Source organism: Meleagris gallopavo, chromosome 10 (assembly GCF_905368555.1).
Source record: "Meleagris gallopavo chromosome 10, MGAL_WU_HG_1.1, whole genome shotgun sequence".
Lineage (NCBI taxonomy): Eukaryota > Metazoa > Chordata > Aves > Galliformes > Phasianidae > Meleagris > Meleagris gallopavo.
In genome coordinates this window covers 20,201,563-20,218,233 of record NC_139413.1, presented here as the reverse complement: position 1 = coordinate 20,218,233, position 16,671 = coordinate 20,201,563, and the positions used below count along the sequence as shown (strand labels likewise).

General features: G+C 54.7%; 3 protein-coding genes and 7 non-coding genes across 10 annotated transcripts; 4 read left to right on the top strand and 6 right to left on the bottom strand.

Moving 5' to 3' along the window:
• The first annotated feature begins 1,121 nt into the window (after window positions 1-1,121).
• Window positions 1,122-3,187, top strand: LOC146543729 (uncharacterized). Its single transcript, XM_085232328.1, has 2 exons — window positions 1,122-1,313; window positions 1,473-3,187. Exons 1-2 carry the CDS (start codon window positions 1,295-1,297, stop codon window positions 2,615-2,617), a joined length of 1,164 nt encoding a protein of 387 aa, XP_085088454.1. The 5' UTR covers window positions 1,122-1,294; the 3' UTR covers window positions 2,618-3,187.
• Window positions 3,188-3,321: 134 nt separating this feature from the next.
• BEST4 (bestrophin 4) lies at window positions 3,322-7,570 on the top strand. Its single transcript, XM_003208793.4, has 9 exons — window positions 3,322-4,297; window positions 4,527-4,621; window positions 5,051-5,284; window positions 5,596-5,750; window positions 5,827-5,904; window positions 6,004-6,156; window positions 6,491-6,571; window positions 6,661-6,815; window positions 6,935-7,570. Exons 1-9 carry the CDS (start codon window positions 4,146-4,148, stop codon window positions 7,296-7,298), a joined length of 1,467 nt encoding a protein of 488 aa, XP_003208841.1. The 5' UTR covers window positions 3,322-4,145; the 3' UTR covers window positions 7,299-7,570.
• Window positions 7,571-9,134: 1,564 nt separating this feature from the next.
• LOC116217022 (small nucleolar RNA SNORA35) lies at window positions 9,135-9,263 on the bottom strand. The gene has a single exon (XR_004160859.1). It is a non-coding gene; the product is annotated as a small nucleolar RNA SNORA35 (small nucleolar RNA).
• Window positions 9,264-9,954: 691 nt separating this feature from the next.
• RPS8 (ribosomal protein S8) lies at window positions 9,955-14,480 on the bottom strand. Its single transcript, XM_010716198.2, has 6 exons — window positions 14,341-14,480; window positions 13,459-13,565; window positions 13,102-13,201; window positions 11,882-12,057; window positions 10,829-10,958; window positions 9,955-10,118 (listed from the first exon to the last, which is right to left on the bottom strand). The coding sequence occupies exons 1-6, from the start codon at window positions 14,342-14,344 to the stop codon at window positions 10,009-10,011; spliced, it is 627 nt and encodes a 208-aa protein (XP_010714500.2). The 5' UTR covers window positions 14,345-14,480; the 3' UTR covers window positions 9,955-10,008.
• On the bottom strand, window positions 10,320-10,391 carry LOC116217012 (small nucleolar RNA SNORD38). Its single transcript, XR_004160849.1, has one exon. It is a non-coding gene; the product is annotated as a small nucleolar RNA SNORD38 (small nucleolar RNA).
• LOC116217011 (small nucleolar RNA SNORD38) lies at window positions 11,586-11,657 on the bottom strand. Its single transcript, XR_004160848.1, has one exon. It is a non-coding gene; the product is annotated as a small nucleolar RNA SNORD38 (small nucleolar RNA).
• On the bottom strand, window positions 13,287-13,390 carry LOC116217013 (small nucleolar RNA SNORD46). The gene has a single exon (XR_004160850.1). It is a non-coding gene; the product is annotated as a small nucleolar RNA SNORD46 (small nucleolar RNA).
• Window positions 13,633-13,717, bottom strand: LOC116217010 (small nucleolar RNA SNORD55/SNORD39). The gene has a single exon (XR_004160847.1). It is a non-coding gene; the product is annotated as a small nucleolar RNA SNORD55/SNORD39 (small nucleolar RNA).
• A 263-nt stretch (window positions 14,481-14,743) lies between the features above and the next one.
• LOC146543728 (U5 spliceosomal RNA) lies at window positions 14,744-14,858 on the top strand. Its single transcript, XR_014885367.1, has one exon. It is a non-coding gene; the product is annotated as a U5 spliceosomal RNA (small nuclear RNA).
• An 893-nt stretch (window positions 14,859-15,751) lies between these two features.
• Window positions 15,752-15,866, top strand: LOC146543727 (U5 spliceosomal RNA). Its single transcript, XR_014885364.1, has one exon. It is a non-coding gene; the product is annotated as a U5 spliceosomal RNA (small nuclear RNA).
• Window positions 15,867-16,671: the final 805 nt, after the last annotated feature.

Genomic DNA, 16,671 nt, shown 5'->3' with positions numbered 1-16,671 from the left:
CCTCCACTTGCAGCTCAGCCCTCTGTGGTGCTTGAGGGCAAGAGAGCACCACAGATGGATGTTCTGCCATGTGGGTAGAAAGAGAGCATGGTGCAATGGCAGCAGCCTGGAGAATGGGAACTCTGAGGCCACCGTTCTCCTGCCTGCAGCTTTTTGGTTGGAGATATAGGGAGAACAGAACCTCTTTAGAAAGGTTTCCCCTCCCTCCACCCCCTCCCCAAGGACCCCTCTGATGATGCTCAGTAGCAGCAGGAGCTGGGAAGCAAAAATATGTGGCTGATGCACAGTGCACCAGGGCGTAGGAAGGACCCTGGAAGAGGGGAGCTGCCTAGGGTTTGTGACCTTCTCAGGAGTAGGGTCTTCCCCCTCCGTTGTCCCTCTCACCGTACAGATCATGGGGCTGCAGCTGCTGAGGAGGAAGGGGAGGTGATTGAGAGGGGGAAGGAAGCAGGGTGAGCTGCTGGGAGTGTGCAGAGGCAAGCCGCAAATCCTTCCTACAAAGAGACGTAAAAGGACCTAGATCCTGCTGAATTAAGGAAGCACTTGGATTTGGGGTGTGCAACGTGTGGCCCAAACTGGGCAGAGGAGCAGAACCCTCCTTCCCCTCAGGCTTCAGCGGTGTTTGCCACGTGCCTCAGTTTCCCCAGCTCCTCGGGGTTCTGAGCACACACACACAAAACGTGTGGAGGGGATGGAATTCCCTCTCCAGCACTGCTTTTCCTGTGGGTTATGCTGCTGTGTCCAAGCCTGGCACCTCCTTCCCGCCTGGGAAGCTGTGAGGGGTGGAAGAAAATCGTAAGGACCTGGAAGGGTGTCCCTTTGGTCCCTATCGCACGAACATGTCCACCCACGGCAGGACTGGGGGCTGCACCCCACACACAGGACGAGACGGGTCCTGTCCCCCTCCCTGGGAGAAAGCGATTAGGCAGAGCCCAGAGTCTCGCAGGAATCGAGGGTACGGAAGGGGCTGGTGGAGCACACAGCCTGTGGGGATGGGGGGAAGTTGGAAAGGGTTCCGCAGGGGGGGTGGATGGGGAGAGGTGTTTGAGTATGGGATTTTTGGGGTGGGCGGGAGAGTGGATGGGATGTAAGGGGCGGGGGGGAAGCACGGCGCTACCGGAGGGCTCGCAGCGTGTAGGAGCCCGGAGAGAAGGGACGGAGCAGAGGGACCGAAGGCCGAGCACTGCTGGGCCGGGCCCGGGGGCGGCCGGGTTCCGGCGGGGCCACCCCCGCGGCGAGGCGGAGCCGGGCGGTGGCGGTGCGGCGTCGGGGAGCGCGGAGCGGCCCCGGGAGCATGGGGCGGGCGGCGGCAGGTGAGGGCGGCGGCTGCGGGGCGGGGGGACCGAGAACCGGGAGGGAGCAGCGCGACGGGGCAGGGACGGGGGGTGCGGGGACAGAACGCGGTTGCGGGCGGGGGGACCGCTCCCCGCTGATCCCGCAGTGGGGTGCCCGTCTCCTGTGCCCTCCCACAGGCACCGTGCCCCTATTATGGGGCGGCCTCCTGCTCGCTGCCAGCCTCGCCCTAGAGCCGGCACCGCAGAGTTGCAACTGCACCCATCCCGTGGACTTCCAGGCGTTCCGCACAGCTCCGCTCGCCGAGAGCTGCTGCCTCAACTTCACTGGATCCAATGTCACCCACCTGGACTGGGGAGAGCTGGTGGTGGTGCGAGGGCTGCGCCAGCTCTACCTCTCACACTGCAGCATCACAGCCATCAGCAACGCCCAGGGAGTCCCCCCGGCCTTGGAGGTCTTGCACTTAAGTCACAACCAGTTGGAGAGCCTTCCCAGAGGCTTTCTGGAAGATGCCCCTAATTTGAAGGTCCTCTATCTGGATGGGAACCAGCTCCAGGAGCTGCCTGCATCCTTCCTAAAAGCCTCCACACAGCTCCAGGAACTCCACCTGGGGTTCAACGCACTGACCTCCCTCCCCCCCACCCTTCTTCATCCATCCCTGCTGCAGCTGCAGCTCTCCAACAACAGCTGGGAGTGCAGCTGTGCTTTGCTGGATGCCCTGCAGGGCACCCCCAGCCTGCCCGCCCAGCTCACCTGCCATACACCGGAGCGGCACCGCGGTGCAGAGCTGCAGAGCATCCCACGGGACGAGCTGTGCCAGCAGCACCACAGCCTCACCGCCCTCTTCATCTGCCTGCCTCCCCTCCTCATCCTTGCAGCCATCACCTGCTGCTTCTGCAGGAGGAAGAGGAAAACCAACTACAGCTTTGGGAGCAGCCACACCGCCCCAACAGAGAGGGGCAACGTGCCCGTGTGCCCCGAGCCGCACCGCTACGTCCCCTATGAGCCAACCAGTGCCCCCTCCAAGAGCGAGGGGAAGGTGCTGCGGGGCAGCCGGGTGCTGCTGCAGCCCCCCGAGGAGAGCAGCAGGGACCTCTATGAGGAGGTGGAGATCCAGGTGGGATCCCATGTTCCAACCTACGATGAGCAGCGGGACAGCCCTGAGACGGAGGGGGACACAGTGAGTGTCACCGATGTGCTGAAGGACTCCGCTGACCGGGAGAAGATCTACATGAACCAATCGACCGACTATTACAACCTGGTGCCTGGCATCGAGCTGGAGGACTCGGACAACCTGGAGTATGAGAACATTGAGCTACACTGACGGGTAGCTGGGCTGGGATTTGGGATCTGGCTGGAACATACTGGTGGCTGTGGATGGGGGATGCACAGACCAATCTGTCATTTCTTGCACTGGCTGTTTGCAGAGCTGCACTTCTAAATTGCCGCCCCTCCTGCTGCATTCCCCTACGTGTGCCCCATGCTTGCCCTGGGCAGGGCACAGGGGGTTTTCTGTGGGCTGATGGTGTACAGGGACACAAGGCACCCAGGGAGAGGAGGTGGGGCTGTCCCTTCTGTACAACAGCACTGTGTGCACCAGACTCTCTGAGCAGGACCTCTGTCCTGCTCTGCTCTGCTGCTTCCCAGCCCACAGATAAAGGGGCCCAGGGACAATAAATGAGATCTGCTTACAGAGTCCCACATGGGCTGAACGGCCCTGCCTGCTCCACCAGCACACCCTGTTGTGCCCTCTGCATTGTACATGTGCACACATGCATGTGTGAGCACTGAGCACAGGTGGGCTCAACTGGGGTCATGTTAGCAAAATGCTCATGGGGTGCAGCCTTCCCTGCCTGGAGCAGCCAACGCAAAATAAATCATTGTACTCCTGGCAGTGTGGCTGCACCCTGTCTCTTGATTCGGGGCAGCGGGTGCCAACCTGTGTGACTAAACCTGTGATTTATGGCACACTGATAGAAGCTGTGGGCACAGTGTTCGGGTCAGGAAGGGTTGGTGGGGGGCTGTAAATTATCTCCATTATCTCCACCCATGGGTGTCCCAGCCCTGCTGCAGCCCCGTGTCCTATACCTGTGCCTCAGCATCATGAGAAAGTCAAGAAGTACAGGGGGATGTATGAGGGGCATTTCTTGCACTGGAAGCCCCCAGCTCCATGGTTGGAGCCGACGCAGGCTGAGCTGGGCGCTGTGCCGGGCAGGAAGGGAGCCGGGCAGGGCGGGACACGGCGTTATGGCTGTAAAGGAAGCGGCGTTTCCTGCCCAGCACAGCCCACAATGGGACGGAGCTGCCGACCCTGAAGGTGCTGGGCTGGGAGCACCGGTACCAGTGCAGATAGATAGGGGATGAGGATGAGGATGGGGTGGTCTCACTGCACGTCCTGTTACTCCCTGCATATGGTTCCCAGTGGTTTTTGTCCCAGTAAGATTTGCCTTTCCAGCTCCCTGTCTCCAGCCGTCCTTTCTCCCTTTAAGGGGAACTTCCCAAAGCACCCCACTGGGCACTGTGCTTCCCAGCACCGTGCTTCCCAGCACTGGCACCAGCAGCTCCCACTGACATCTCCGGTCACAGCGAGGTGTGGCTGAGCCTCAGTTCCCTGTTCCTTGGCTGTGACAGCCCCAATCCATCACTGCAGGGCTGATGGGTCCACACTGGGGTATTTAGGGGAAGTCACGGACATGAGTAGGGATGGGCAGAGGTTGCAGAGTGATCTGGCTGATGGGCACCAGTGCTTGGTGTGGGGCTGAGTGCATGTCCTGGCCAGCAGCAGGGACCCTGCTCCTCCCCAGGCAGTGAGATAAAGGTGCTCCTGCCCCAAAGAGTGGGGCTGTGCTGCCATGACAGTCTCCTACACACTGAAAGTCGCCAACTCCCGTTTTGGGGGCTTCTCCAAGCTGCTTTTCCGCTGGAAGGGCAGCATCTACAAGCTGCTCTACAAGGAGTTCATCGTCTTCGTGGTGCTATACGCGCTGCTCAGCATCGTCTACCGGTGAGTGGGTTGTGTTGCTCTCTATGCCCTCAGTGTCACCTGTGAGGGACCACGTCTGGAGGTGGGGATGTGTAGGGGTCCATCAATCATGGTCCACTAGTCCTCAAGACTCCCCCAGGAGGGTTGGGGTGGGACCCCACAAGGAGAAGAGGGCACAGACAATGGCTTTTTGTGGGGTTCTGGGGTAGCCCCAGTGCTCACCCTTCACCCTGCTCTATGCCTGCTGCAGGCGGCTGCTGACCGAGGAGCAGAAGCGTCTCTACACCAAAGTGGCTCAGTACTGCAACCGCTCCACGGACCTCATCCCCATGTCCTTTGTCCTAGGTATGGGTCCCTCTCCTGCTTCCCAGCTGTGGGGCTGCCCCCACTGCCCATCCTGGCTGGGGGTTGGAGGAGTCCTGGGAGTGTCACTCAGCTCCTGGAGCCACTCTTGTCCTTGGGGATACCAATGGAATGATCATCCACCAACCCCAACCCACCCCACCATGGCCACTTACCAAGTCCCTCAGTGCTACATCTCCTTGGTTCCTGAACACCTCCAGGGGTGGTGACACTACCAACTCCCTAATCAGTCTGTGCCAGTGCCCGACCACTCTTTTGGAGAAGAAATTTTTCCTGATAACCAACCTGAAAGAGTCAGGGGTATCCCCATCTCCATCCCTGAGAACAGTAACCCCAGAAATTCAACGGGAACTGGTTCATTTTCACCTGGACCCAACCACTCAGAGCTCCCAATGGAACGTCTCTCTGCAGGTTTTTATGTCACCCTGATTGTGAATCGGTGGTGGGCACAGTACACCAGCATCCCACTGCCTGACCAGCTCATGTGTGTCATCTCCAGCAACGTCCACGGCAAGGACGAGCGGGGTCGGATCCTGCGGCGCACCCTGGTGCGCTACGCCAACCTGTCGGCCGTCCTCATCCTGCGCTCCGTCAGCACCAGGGTGCTCAAACGCTTCCCCACCATGGATCATGTGGTGGAAGCTGGTGAGGGGTGACAGACCCCAGGATGATGGGGTGGGAGAGGTGGGGACCTTGGAAGTGTCACTCTGGGGGAGTTTGCAGTAGGGATGCCCCGCTAATACGCAGCCCCTTGGGTGTTGTACCCAACCATGGTGTGGAGAGCTTATTTTTCAACATAGGCATTCATCTCTTCTCTGCTCACCAACGTCCTCCATGGCTGTAGGTTCCGTACAGAACCAGATTCCCATTGGGACCGTCCCCAAAATCATGTCCCCCAAAAGGTCCTTTTCCCTTCATCATGAGATCCATGGTGCTGATCCTCTGCATTGCTGCAGGCTTCATGACGCAGGATGAACGCAAGCAGTTTGAGAGCCTGTACTCCGACTTCAACAAGTACTGGATCCCCTGCGTCTGGTTCACCAACCTGGCAGCCCAGGCGCGGCGCGATGGCCGCATCCGTGATGACGTTGCCCTGCGTCTGCTGATGGATGTGAGTCAGCATCAGGTGTGCAAGGGGCTGAGAACTATGGGGGATAGGGAAAAACCCACCCGTGCCTCCCTGCTAGGAGCTGAACCTGTTCCGGGCCAAGTGCAGCATGCTGTTCCACTACGACTGGATCAGCATCCCACTGGTGTACACACAGGTGAGTGACCCCAGCCCAACAGCAATGTGTTGGAGCATGGGGCACTGCTGGGATCGCCTCCGTTCACTGTCACCTTCTGTCCCCATGTTTCCGATGCAGGTGGTTACCATTGCTGTGTACTCCTTCTTTGCCTTCTGCCTCATTGGGCGGCAGTTCCTGGAGCCGCTGGAGCCAGGGCAGGAGGGGGACCTGGATATGTACATCCCCCTCTCTACCCTCCTGCAGTTCTTCTTCTACGCTGGCTGGCTGAAGGTGAGATGCGACCGCATGGCTGGGATGTGCTTTAAGGGGTTCCTGGAACAGGGCACGGCACCAGCATTGCCTGCGGCCCTTGGGGACGTGTCACAGCAGGGCACTGGGTAGATGGGACATGGAACACCAGTCTGTTTCATGTTTCATGGTTTGGTGGACATGGTGGTGATGGGTCAGTGGTTGGACTGGATGATCTTAGTGGTCTTTTGCAACCTGAATGATTCTATGATTATGTTCTATGATTCTACGTGGACTGAAGGATGGAGAGCCCTGTAGGAAGGTGTCTCTGTCATTGTCCCTGTGTCCTTGTGTCACCTGTTCCCTCCCTCCCCAGGTTGCAGAGCAGATCATTAACCCTTTTGGGGAAGACGATGATGACTTTGAGACCAATAAATTGATAGACAGAAACCTGCAGGTGGGTCCTGCCCTGGGCTGTCATCGGGTTGGGTGGGGACACTCAGCAAGGTGCCAATGGGAGCTGTCCTCTGTCCCTGCCATGCCTAGGTGTCCCTGCTGTCGGTGGATGACATGTACCAGAACCTGCCACCAGCCACCAAGGACAAGTACTGGAATGAATCTACGGCTCAGCCCCCCTACACCATAGCCACTGCCGCCGAGACCCTGAAGCCCTCCTTCCTGGGCTCCACCTTTGACATGCGGTGAGTGCACAGGACATCCCAATTGGAACATGGAGGGAGTCCCTACCACCAACCTGGCAGGCTCAGTGGGGACCTTGGGGGACACGTGACCATCCTAATCACCCCTCCGTGCCACTCAGCATGACCGAGGACATGGAGCAGAGCCAGACGGTGGAGGCCTCGCCGAACATGGCCCGCACGCAGACCCCGCTGCTCAGCCGCTTCCTCGCCGCCGCATCCCCTGCCATCAGCATCAAAAATTTTGGTCGAGGTGGCCGAGCCACCCCTCACCTGCGGCGTGCCCGGGGGGACAGCACTGCCCACTGCGAGGACCCCGAGGCTGTCAGCCGCATCGAGGAGGAGGAGACGGAGGATGAGGAGAGCCAGAGGGGCAGCCCCTGCTCCCCAAAGGCCTCCGATAAGCAGAAGCTGCCACTGATCCAGGTGGAGGCACCGTCCAGAGAGAGCATTGAAACCGAGCAGCCAGGGGCTGGGGAGCCATGAGGAGGTAGGAGAGCCCTGTTCCAATGCACCCCTGGCACACCCTGGTCAGAAGCAGGGCCTCAGCAGTCGTGAACCAGGGTTTGTCCCCAGGGTGGTGGGGAGGTGCTGATGGGTCGGGGTGATGCCACCACTCGCAGCTGGCCAGGCACGCTGCCTGCTGCCAAGGGGACAGCCCAAGCACTGAGCCAGGATAGAGCAAATGTGTTCAGCACTGTGCTGGCATGTACCCTCAATGTTAATAAAGTTCTTGCCAGCCTTGGCTTTGAGGATCTTTGTTGTCACCCCAGCAGTGAGGGGCAGGAACATCAATCGCATCCTAAAAGTGGGTGAATTCCATCCCATGGGCTCACACTGCAATGTCTGTGGGGCTTCAGACCAGGTTACACAGCTGCATGCTACAAAGCAAAAAGTGCTTTCAGCCTCTGCAGATGGATTCCCCCATCCAGACTCATGTTCTCCATGAGTATAACAGCAGAGCTGCTAAAAATCCCCTTTCTAAAGACTCTACTCAGAGTTAATCCAGGCCTGACAAAGGTACTGGCATTCATGACCCTATCCAAGTTCAAGCAGTATAACCCAGCGCCTATCTGGCTCAGCACATTGCATGCTTGCTGTAAATCACTGCACACAGCACGCCAGGAGCAATGCCTCCTACTTCCCAGCTGCACAAGGCCTTGTGCCCGTGTCACCACAGGAACTGGCGGTGCCACACACCCCGGCTATCTGCCATCCTGCCCTGTTCCCATGTCCCTGCAGCACAGCAATGGGTGCCGGCTCCGTTCCCATGGGCTGTCACCCTTGGCAGCAGTGATAGCAATGCTGACCATTGATGGATCAGTCATAATCCTGCCCATCGTGGCAAGGTTTACAGCACCTGCCCATACCCTAACATTCATCTCAGCTTCTCCCTCTGTCCAAAGTCCCCCAGGAACTCCCTGAATCCTGTTTGCTCTCTGCAGAGGGTGAGCAGCGCGAGGCAAATGCGGAGGAAGCTGCCGTGACGCATCCATCCCGAATGCCCTTTATCGCAGCCGCCGCACCTCTCTGCAAAATGCGTTGCTAGAAAGCAGGGAAAGTTTACATGGGATCACTATGGAGAAAGAATGTGCTTGTGCAAACATCACGCCCAGCCAGGCCCTGCACTGAGACTCCCAAGTGCCCGTTTCACCCCCGTAGTGAGCACAGACCTGGGCTGCAGGGCAATGGCATCACTGGCTGAGGGTTGATGTTTCTATCCACCCCCAGCACCTGCCAGCAAAGCAGGATGAATCCCTGCAGCTCAGCTCATCTGTGCCCATTAGCACCTCCTGCTGTCTGCTGCCATGGTAGAACACCACAGGAAAACCTGTAAAACAGCGTTATTTGTGGGGCAGGAGGTCCTCGCTGAAGTGCTGGAGCTCAGCACCTTACACAGCAAAGGACCCTTAGTGAGCTTCACTAATGGCTGCCCGACGGAAAGAGGAACCACAACCGGCTTGCATTTTACTCACTACAGCTCTGCTGGGGGCAAGCTGATCACAAACTCCTCCAGCCGAGAGTTAAGTGCAAGGTTTGGGCCACAGCCAGTTTCCATCTCATCAGAACATTCCCACGAACAAATGAAGCTTTTGTAAGAATGTACAAGTAGGTGAGGTATGCAGAACACGCACTCAGCAGGCACCAGGTGTGTGAACATTCAGCCTGCCCAGAGCACTGGGGAACTAGAAGCCTGATGTTACAATTGTAAAGTTGTAAAGTTACTTTGTAAAGTTACTAGTCACCAGATGCTCCCAAACAAGGGGAAAAACTCATCACAGCTTCCTAATCCTGCTCTAAGCGACAATGTAAAAAGCTGGAGCTTGTACCCAGCTTTCGAAAGGGGCAGGCCACAAAGAGAGCCTGACCCTTCTGCTAGAAGGTATTTCTCTTGCACTGGAATGAGACCAGGAGATCAGGGAAAGACCAGCTAGTCACTGACCAGTGCAGTTAGCCAACAGCTGGTTTAAACATGATACTGAACCTCGAAGGTGAGCGTGCAGGCGGGCAGAAGCACCAGGCCACAGCAAATAGGACTGCTGGCGCCAACCAGAGGACAGAGAAAAGGCAGGAGGTACCAGCTGCAGGGGCCAGGGCTGTGACACCTGCTTTCAGACAGATGCAGTCTAACAAATGTTCAGTGCTGCAGCTCTGAAGCTGCTAAGTGGGCACCTTCCTCTCAATTCATCTTGGCAAAGGGCCCCAGTGCAGTCAGTGCTTACCCAAGGTACCAGAGGGTGAAGGGAACACATGCCCTGCCAGACCCACTCTATTCCCAGTAAGCCAAACTCCAGCAGGAATGAACATCTACACCCTCCCTCTGCGTTTTTTTTTAGTATTGGTAATATGCCGTTTGAGCTTCATTCCATGTCTTTTTCAAATATCTGTGCAGCAATAATAATTAAAAACCAAAAAACTCCCGAAGTTGTCAACGTTGATTCCTGCTGACGACTCTTCCACATCCACTTGGTTCACTAAGTCACCGCTGTAGAACCCAGCGAGATGTTTATCAACAGCAAGCAGGGTCGGAGTTTACCTCAAGACAGAAAAGCACCTGGTGATGCCCAGGGAGCCTTCTTGTTTCATGTTTCATAAGGAGCTACTCAAGGCCCCCTCTGCACACAAATAAGCACACGACCCGTTTATTATAGGAGACTCGTGCGTTTATTGGCTCTTTCAGGAAAATCGTTGATTTTCATTTGCCTTTTCTGGCCTTGATCTTCCTCAGGTAGAACTCTAATTCCTTGCCTTCCAACACATAACCATCGGCTCGGCCACACTGTCCAGGTCTGGAGGCAATGCAGGCTGCAAGGAGAACTCATTCAGTTAAGTTAAATAATTCTCTATAGAATACACACAAATCAAAGGAAACATTACTTGCAGTCTCTCTACAAAAGCACAAATGAGCAAGGACCAGTAACATACCAGCTTATGTGCTGGCTTAAGTACCTCCCCTGAGATACCGTGCTGTGAACCTGCTCTGCAGGACTACACCCACAATGAAGTCCTCTTCAGATCTCCAAACAGTCATCCCTCAAATTCAGTAGCAGAACTGGACATAGGACTCATCACCAGAAGACTTCAAAACACTAAACTATTCACAGCAAAACTTGAAACTGCTAAAACTGTTAACGTACATGCTGAGCTTTTCCTGAAACACAGTACACCCATGTCTTCACCCATTTTGCAGGTCTCAAGCCCCATCACTTCCCTCAAGGCTAAAAAGGCAGATTTGCTAGCTGTCACTCCCAGTGCTTCAAGCTGCAGAAATATTTTACATTCCTGCCAGGACTGGGCTATCTCCAGAGAAAGTACAAGAACAGTTACTCTTAACATCCAGAAGAACACCTGCAGACAGATAGGGAGAACTCTCCCACTGCCTTCACCTTGCAGTTAACTTTATCACAGCTTGCAGACACAGCTTGACAAGATCCCAGGAGCAAGAACAGCATCTGTTCTGGCACTGCTGACTGACTCCCTCATCCTCACCCACACTAATGCTCCCAGGGACTCACCCAGTAGCTTTCCTTGCTGGAACTGCTCCTCAAGAATACTGGCTATCTTGGCATTCTTCTTTCGCTCGTCATATTTCTTCTGGATCTTCTTTGAACGCTTCTTGTTCAAGATTTCTTCTTCCTCAGGTGTCTAAAATTAAGCCCATTGTAAAGACAAGGTCAGCATAAACTGAAGACAAGTTTAAGTACATGATTATTTCTTGCAAGAGATCTTCACTGAAAATAGAAGGATTTTCTTTAAGTAGTTACGTCCCAAATCACATCTTCTCAATGCACAAATACTTCACAGAATAAGTGCTGTTTTTCACTTTTGAGGTCACGAAATGAAACATTACTGACTGGAGTCACTGCTGACAACAAAGAACAATGCCCTCAGGAGGAAACTCCCCTGACAGATGAAACTGCAAAGGCTTCTTCAATTAGCTATCCCCCAAAGAAAGTGAATACTCTCCTTCTCCAGACATGAGAGCACTCAGGTGTGGTGCAATTCCTGGCAGACAAGTTACAAGCTTTCTCCGTGCTTTGAACCACACAGTGGGTGAGCAAACGAGAGCTTTATTTTTAACACAAGACTACCTCAAGCTAAATACTACACAAGTGTTCAAAAAACTTTTAACTATCTGGGGTTTGGGTGTTGAAATTTGAGGCAATAAATCTGGATAAAGACACTTTAAAATGCTTAAAAGCAAGTTAGTAATCCACGAGCTTTTAAATCAGAGGACAGCAATTCCTCAGCACAAGGACCTGACTGCAAAGTCTTCCTCAGCATCACAAGTGTCATCGCTCTCCCTTCAGTAGCAGAACTGGACAGAAGTATCATCATTAGAAGACAGATCTACAGGCAGGCCCTTGCGCACAACCAAGCGCGATGTCTCTGAGAACTCTGTGGTCCCGAATGCTCCATTAACAGAATCTGACTTATTCTGGGAATTGATGGGAATGTAGCCCACAAGACCAGTGCTATCACTGTCAGGAACTCTATCAATGCTGGCTAGTGCTGTTCATTCACAACAGCTAGCTGCCAAGAAACTGAGCAATCCCAGGCATACGTACCAGCTTGGCCCCCTTCTTGCGTCCAAGGGGCAAGGCATAGTGGGCTTCATACCACTGTCGGTACGGTGTGCTGTCAACGAGAACGATGCAGTTCTTCACCAGGGTCTTCGTCCGCACCAGCTCGTTGTTGGAAGCATTGTAGACAACATCAATGATTCTGGTCTTGCGAGTGCAGCCTTTCAAAAGAAGAGCATGAATTCAAACCTATAGGAATCAGACAGCTGAGAACACACTCCACAGCATCTAAGGCATACCCTAAAGTCAGTACACATAACCCCCTCAAATGTTCTCCAGCCCCCTGACGCTGACTTTAATTTAGCCGACATTTATCTTTTTTATTCCATCAATCCAAATCTGGTCCTACAACACAAGTCTGTATGTGGAAAAAGATCCATCCTAAATGAGAAACTGAAACTTGTGGCGCTGAAGGAACTCATCTCTAAGATGACTAAATAATGCTGCACAGCAGATTTCTGGAGTGGAAGATACCTTAGCAGATGCCAATCAACACCACACAGAGGGCTCAATCCTGTACAGCTTCCTACACAATTACCAAATAAACTGAGCTGAACGCATGGAATGGGAGCCATTTTTACAGGAGAAGAGGTTTGGAATAAACTGGGAGCTGAGGCTTTCACTCTTCATGGCCCATGTGAAGTGCTCAGCATTCAGTTACTGCATTTAGCAGCTGTCACACAAAGGACAGGTAAAAAAAAACAGGTTTCCCTCTCTTCACTCACATACCTCATACTTGTTCTGCAAGGTGAGCTCAGTCCCCTCATTACTGCAATACTGTCTAAAAATGACAGCACTTTTCATTTTAGTGCTCTGCCATCACTAAGAAACCGTGTGCTCCCTTGTCAATAGTCTGGTCAGGATGCAAGCTGCATTGATGAAGATACGTAGGCATTCTCTTTTTTTGCCCCAGGGTAATCCCCCCACCCCAATAAGCAGACAACACAAGCACGCCCCTCAGTGTAACTATGACACTCCAATCATTGTGAACCCAGCAGACATCCAAGTCTCCTAAGGCCACATAAGGTCAAAGTTATCATCACCATGCGTACTGCTTCAAAGCCAACTCTGCAAAATGCAATGCATTCAAATCCAGCCTAAAAATCTACGCTTGCTTCATCACCCCTCTACTCCATTAGCAGTACTGGAGACTGCCACAGCTGTAAAAATGCATTTAAATCACATCACACTGATGATGTACTTACATTCAGAGCCCCAAGAGAAGTTGCCAACATCCAATCGAAGGGCACGGTATTTCTTATTACCACCACGAACCCTCACCGTATGAATTCGGCGTGGACCAATCTACAGACAGAAAAATAATCAGCACTGCTGGTGTCAGTAAGCAGCACAGTACATGAGGAGCCCAGTCAAGTCCTCAGCTGGAAGGCAGTGGTCAGTGTAACTATGACAAACCCCAGCATCGGCAGATACAGTAAATGACCAAAACGGTCTGTTGCATCTGCCTAAGGTGAAAGTTTCATCACTCCTATTGCCTCTTATTGCTAAAACCAGCAAACCATGCCTGAAAAACGACTGACTGTCCTCCACCAATCACCCACCTTAGTGTTGGCAGGAGGCCGACCCAGCTCATACTTCCTCTTCTTGTGGTAGGGCTTCCTCTTGCCCCCAGTCTTGCGACGCTTATGCCAGTTGTCCCTGGAGATACCTGGATGTAGGGAGCAGCGTGGTCAGAGCATGCACAGATCCCACCTGCCTACAACGGGGTACAGCTCTGAGTCCTCAGCTCTCCAAGGTTGGCATCCGCACAGCACACTCAGCTTTATGCAGCAGTCAGAGAAGCTTCATCATTGAGACTCAGAGGAACTTTGATCACTTCCAGCACAGCTGCACAGAGCAGGCTGCTTCTATCCAGCACGTTTGCAGGGTTCCCTACTTCTCTTTGGATTGCAGCCCCCCAACTTACCTTACAAGCCCCGGCAAGAAGCATCTCGTATCAAGCAATTAAGTCCGCAACAACAGAGGCTTTAAAACACCGACTGAATCTGGCACAGCATGCTAGGAAAAAAACCTCCACGCCACCAAACTGCAACACCCTATAGGAAACGAGGCACCTCAACCCATCCTCCTCCCAGCCACGCTGCAGAGTGTCCTACAGGCACTCAGCTTTAACCCCACCACCCTGCACATCCATCCCATCTCCTGGGGGATGGAGAAAGACCCGAAGCACCCCGCAAACACATCGCTATAAAGGAGCCCGGCGCTGAGGCCTGACGAGGCCGCCCACCCCCCAACGCCATGTTGAGCCTAAGCAATCTTCCCCCACCAGCTACTCAGCGCTGCCGCGGCCTGTCCCAAAAGAAAGCAGCGGGGGATGGCGGCACCCCCAGCCGCCGCTTAGTAAAGAACAGCGACAGGAAGCGGCAGCGCTGCGAACGGATGGCGGCGGATGGCGACCAGGCCCGACAGCAACCCCCACTCACCCATGGCGCAGCACCGCCGCAAAGAGGCGGCGCAAAGGATCACGGGGCCGTTTGCCGCCGCGAACTCTCGCGAGGCCGTGACATCATCACGCTGCCACCGTGAGTGGGCGCCGTTGCTAAGAGATATTGCAGCGACAAGAACCCTGAAGCTGATTTGCCTGTCGGCGGCCGTCATTACCATACGGCTCATTAATTTGCATACCCAGCGTGCACAGCGGCGGCGCGACCCCAACAGGACTGCGCTGTGCCGCCGTTCCCCGGGACGGCGCGGGTTGTGCGGGGCCAGGAGCGGGGGGAGAAAGTCGGGGGTCGGGAGAGGAAGAGGGAGCGGGAGGGGCGGAGATCGCCGTGCGCTCAGAGAGGCGGGCGAACAGGGGGATGAGGGCCGAGAAAAGAATGGGTTATACTCTGGTTTCTCTTCAGATCGTATAAATCTTTCGCCTTTTACTAAAGATTTCCGTGGAGAGGAACAAGCACGAGTGTCGTGAAATTTTTTGAGGCTCCGCTTCGGCGGAGCTATCCCTGTGGTGGTTAATGATAGAACAAGCCCGAGTGTCGTGGAAGTCTTGCAATGTCTGCTTAGACTGAGCTGCTGGTTAAGCGCAGAACGAGCGGAGTGTCGTGGGATTAGTGGAGGCTTCTCTTCTGTTGCTCAGATACGTCAAGCACTACATGTGCTGTGGGAATCTGAGTGTCGTGAAGTACTTGGAGACTTCCCTTCTATGGAGCCTCTCATCGTTGCTGGTGGAGAGCAGATCAAGCACGAGTGTTTTGGGATCTTTTGAGTGTCGTGGAATTTCAGAGGCTTCTCTTCTGTGGAGCCTCCCACCGTTGTTTCGGTGGAACCTTTTCACTGCTGCAGGTGAAAATCAGAACAAGCACGAATGTCGTGGGAATCTCTGAGTGTCGTGGAATTGTTGAGGCTTCTCTTCGGCGGAGCGACCTCACTGCTGCTTAATAACAGAGCGAGCGTTTCGGCTGTGCTGTTTGCCGATAACGGAACGTCCCGAGTTCACTCAGTTTCAGCAGCCCAGCCCCCATAGCACAGCCCCGCACATCGCTCCCCAAGCAGCCGCGCCCCGCCCCGCCCCGCTCCCGCCCCCGCCATTCCGTTCCGTTCCATTCGGCGCCGCGCGGCACCGCCCCAACCTGAGCGCGGGGGCGATGGCGCCTCCTCATTAGCATAGGGCAAATTAGCATGCAACTTATTAGCATACCCCGCGTGCAGCCCGCGGACACGCGCGCCTCGCCGGGCTCCGCCGATCCGCGAGTGAGCGGCCGCCGGGATCGGACGGGGCGGGACGGGGCGGTGCAGAGCCGGGCTGAGCCGGGAGGAGCGGAGGAGGGCAGGACGCCGTGTGCTGGGGGCGGCGGGCCGGCAGGGGGCACGGGGCCGGGAAGGGGTGGGGCTATACTCTGGTTTCTCTTCAGATCGTATAAATCTTTCGCCTTTTACTAAAGATTTCCGTGGAGAGGAACAAGCACGAGTGTCGTGGAATTTTTTGAGGCTCCGCTTCGGCGGAGCTATCCCTGTGGTGGTTAATAACAGAACAAGCCCGAGTGTCGTGGAAGTCTTGCAATATTTGCTTAGACTGAGCTACTGAGCTGCTGGTTAAGCGCAGAACGAGCGGAGCGTCGTGGGATCATTGGAGGCTTCCCTTCTGTGGAGCCTCTCACCGTTTCTGGGGAAAAGTAGAACAAGCAGGAAAGTCATGGAATTTTTTGAGTGTCATGGAATTTCAGAGGCTTCCCTTCTGTGGTGCCTCTCACCGTTGCTTCAGTGGAGCCTTTTCACCATTGCAGGTGAAAAGCAGAACAAGCACGAATGTCGTGAGAATCTGAGTGTCGTGGAATTTTTGAAGCTTCCCTTCACCGGAGCTATCTTTACTGTGATTAATAACAGAATGAGCATGAGTGTCGTGGATCTCTTGGAATCTCCACTTAGATCGAGCTATAGAACGAGCACAAGAGCCATGGAATTGCGGCTTCCCTTCTGCAGAGCTATCCCACTGCTGCTTAGATACAACAAGCAGAATGTCGTGGCATTTCTGAGTGTCGTGGAATTTTTGGAGGCTTCCCTTCTGTGGAGCCTCTCACCATTGCTTCGGTGGAGCCTTTTCACCAGTGTAGGTGAAAAGCAGAACTAACATGAACGTCGTGGGAATTTTTGAGTGTCGTGGAATCTTTCAGGCTTCCCTTCGGAGGAGCCTCTCACCAATGCTGGTGAAAAGGAGAACAAGCACGAATGTCTTGGGATCTTTTGAGTGTCGTGGAATTTTGGTGGCTTCCCCTCTGTGGAGCCTCTCACCATTGCTTCAGTGGGGCCTTATC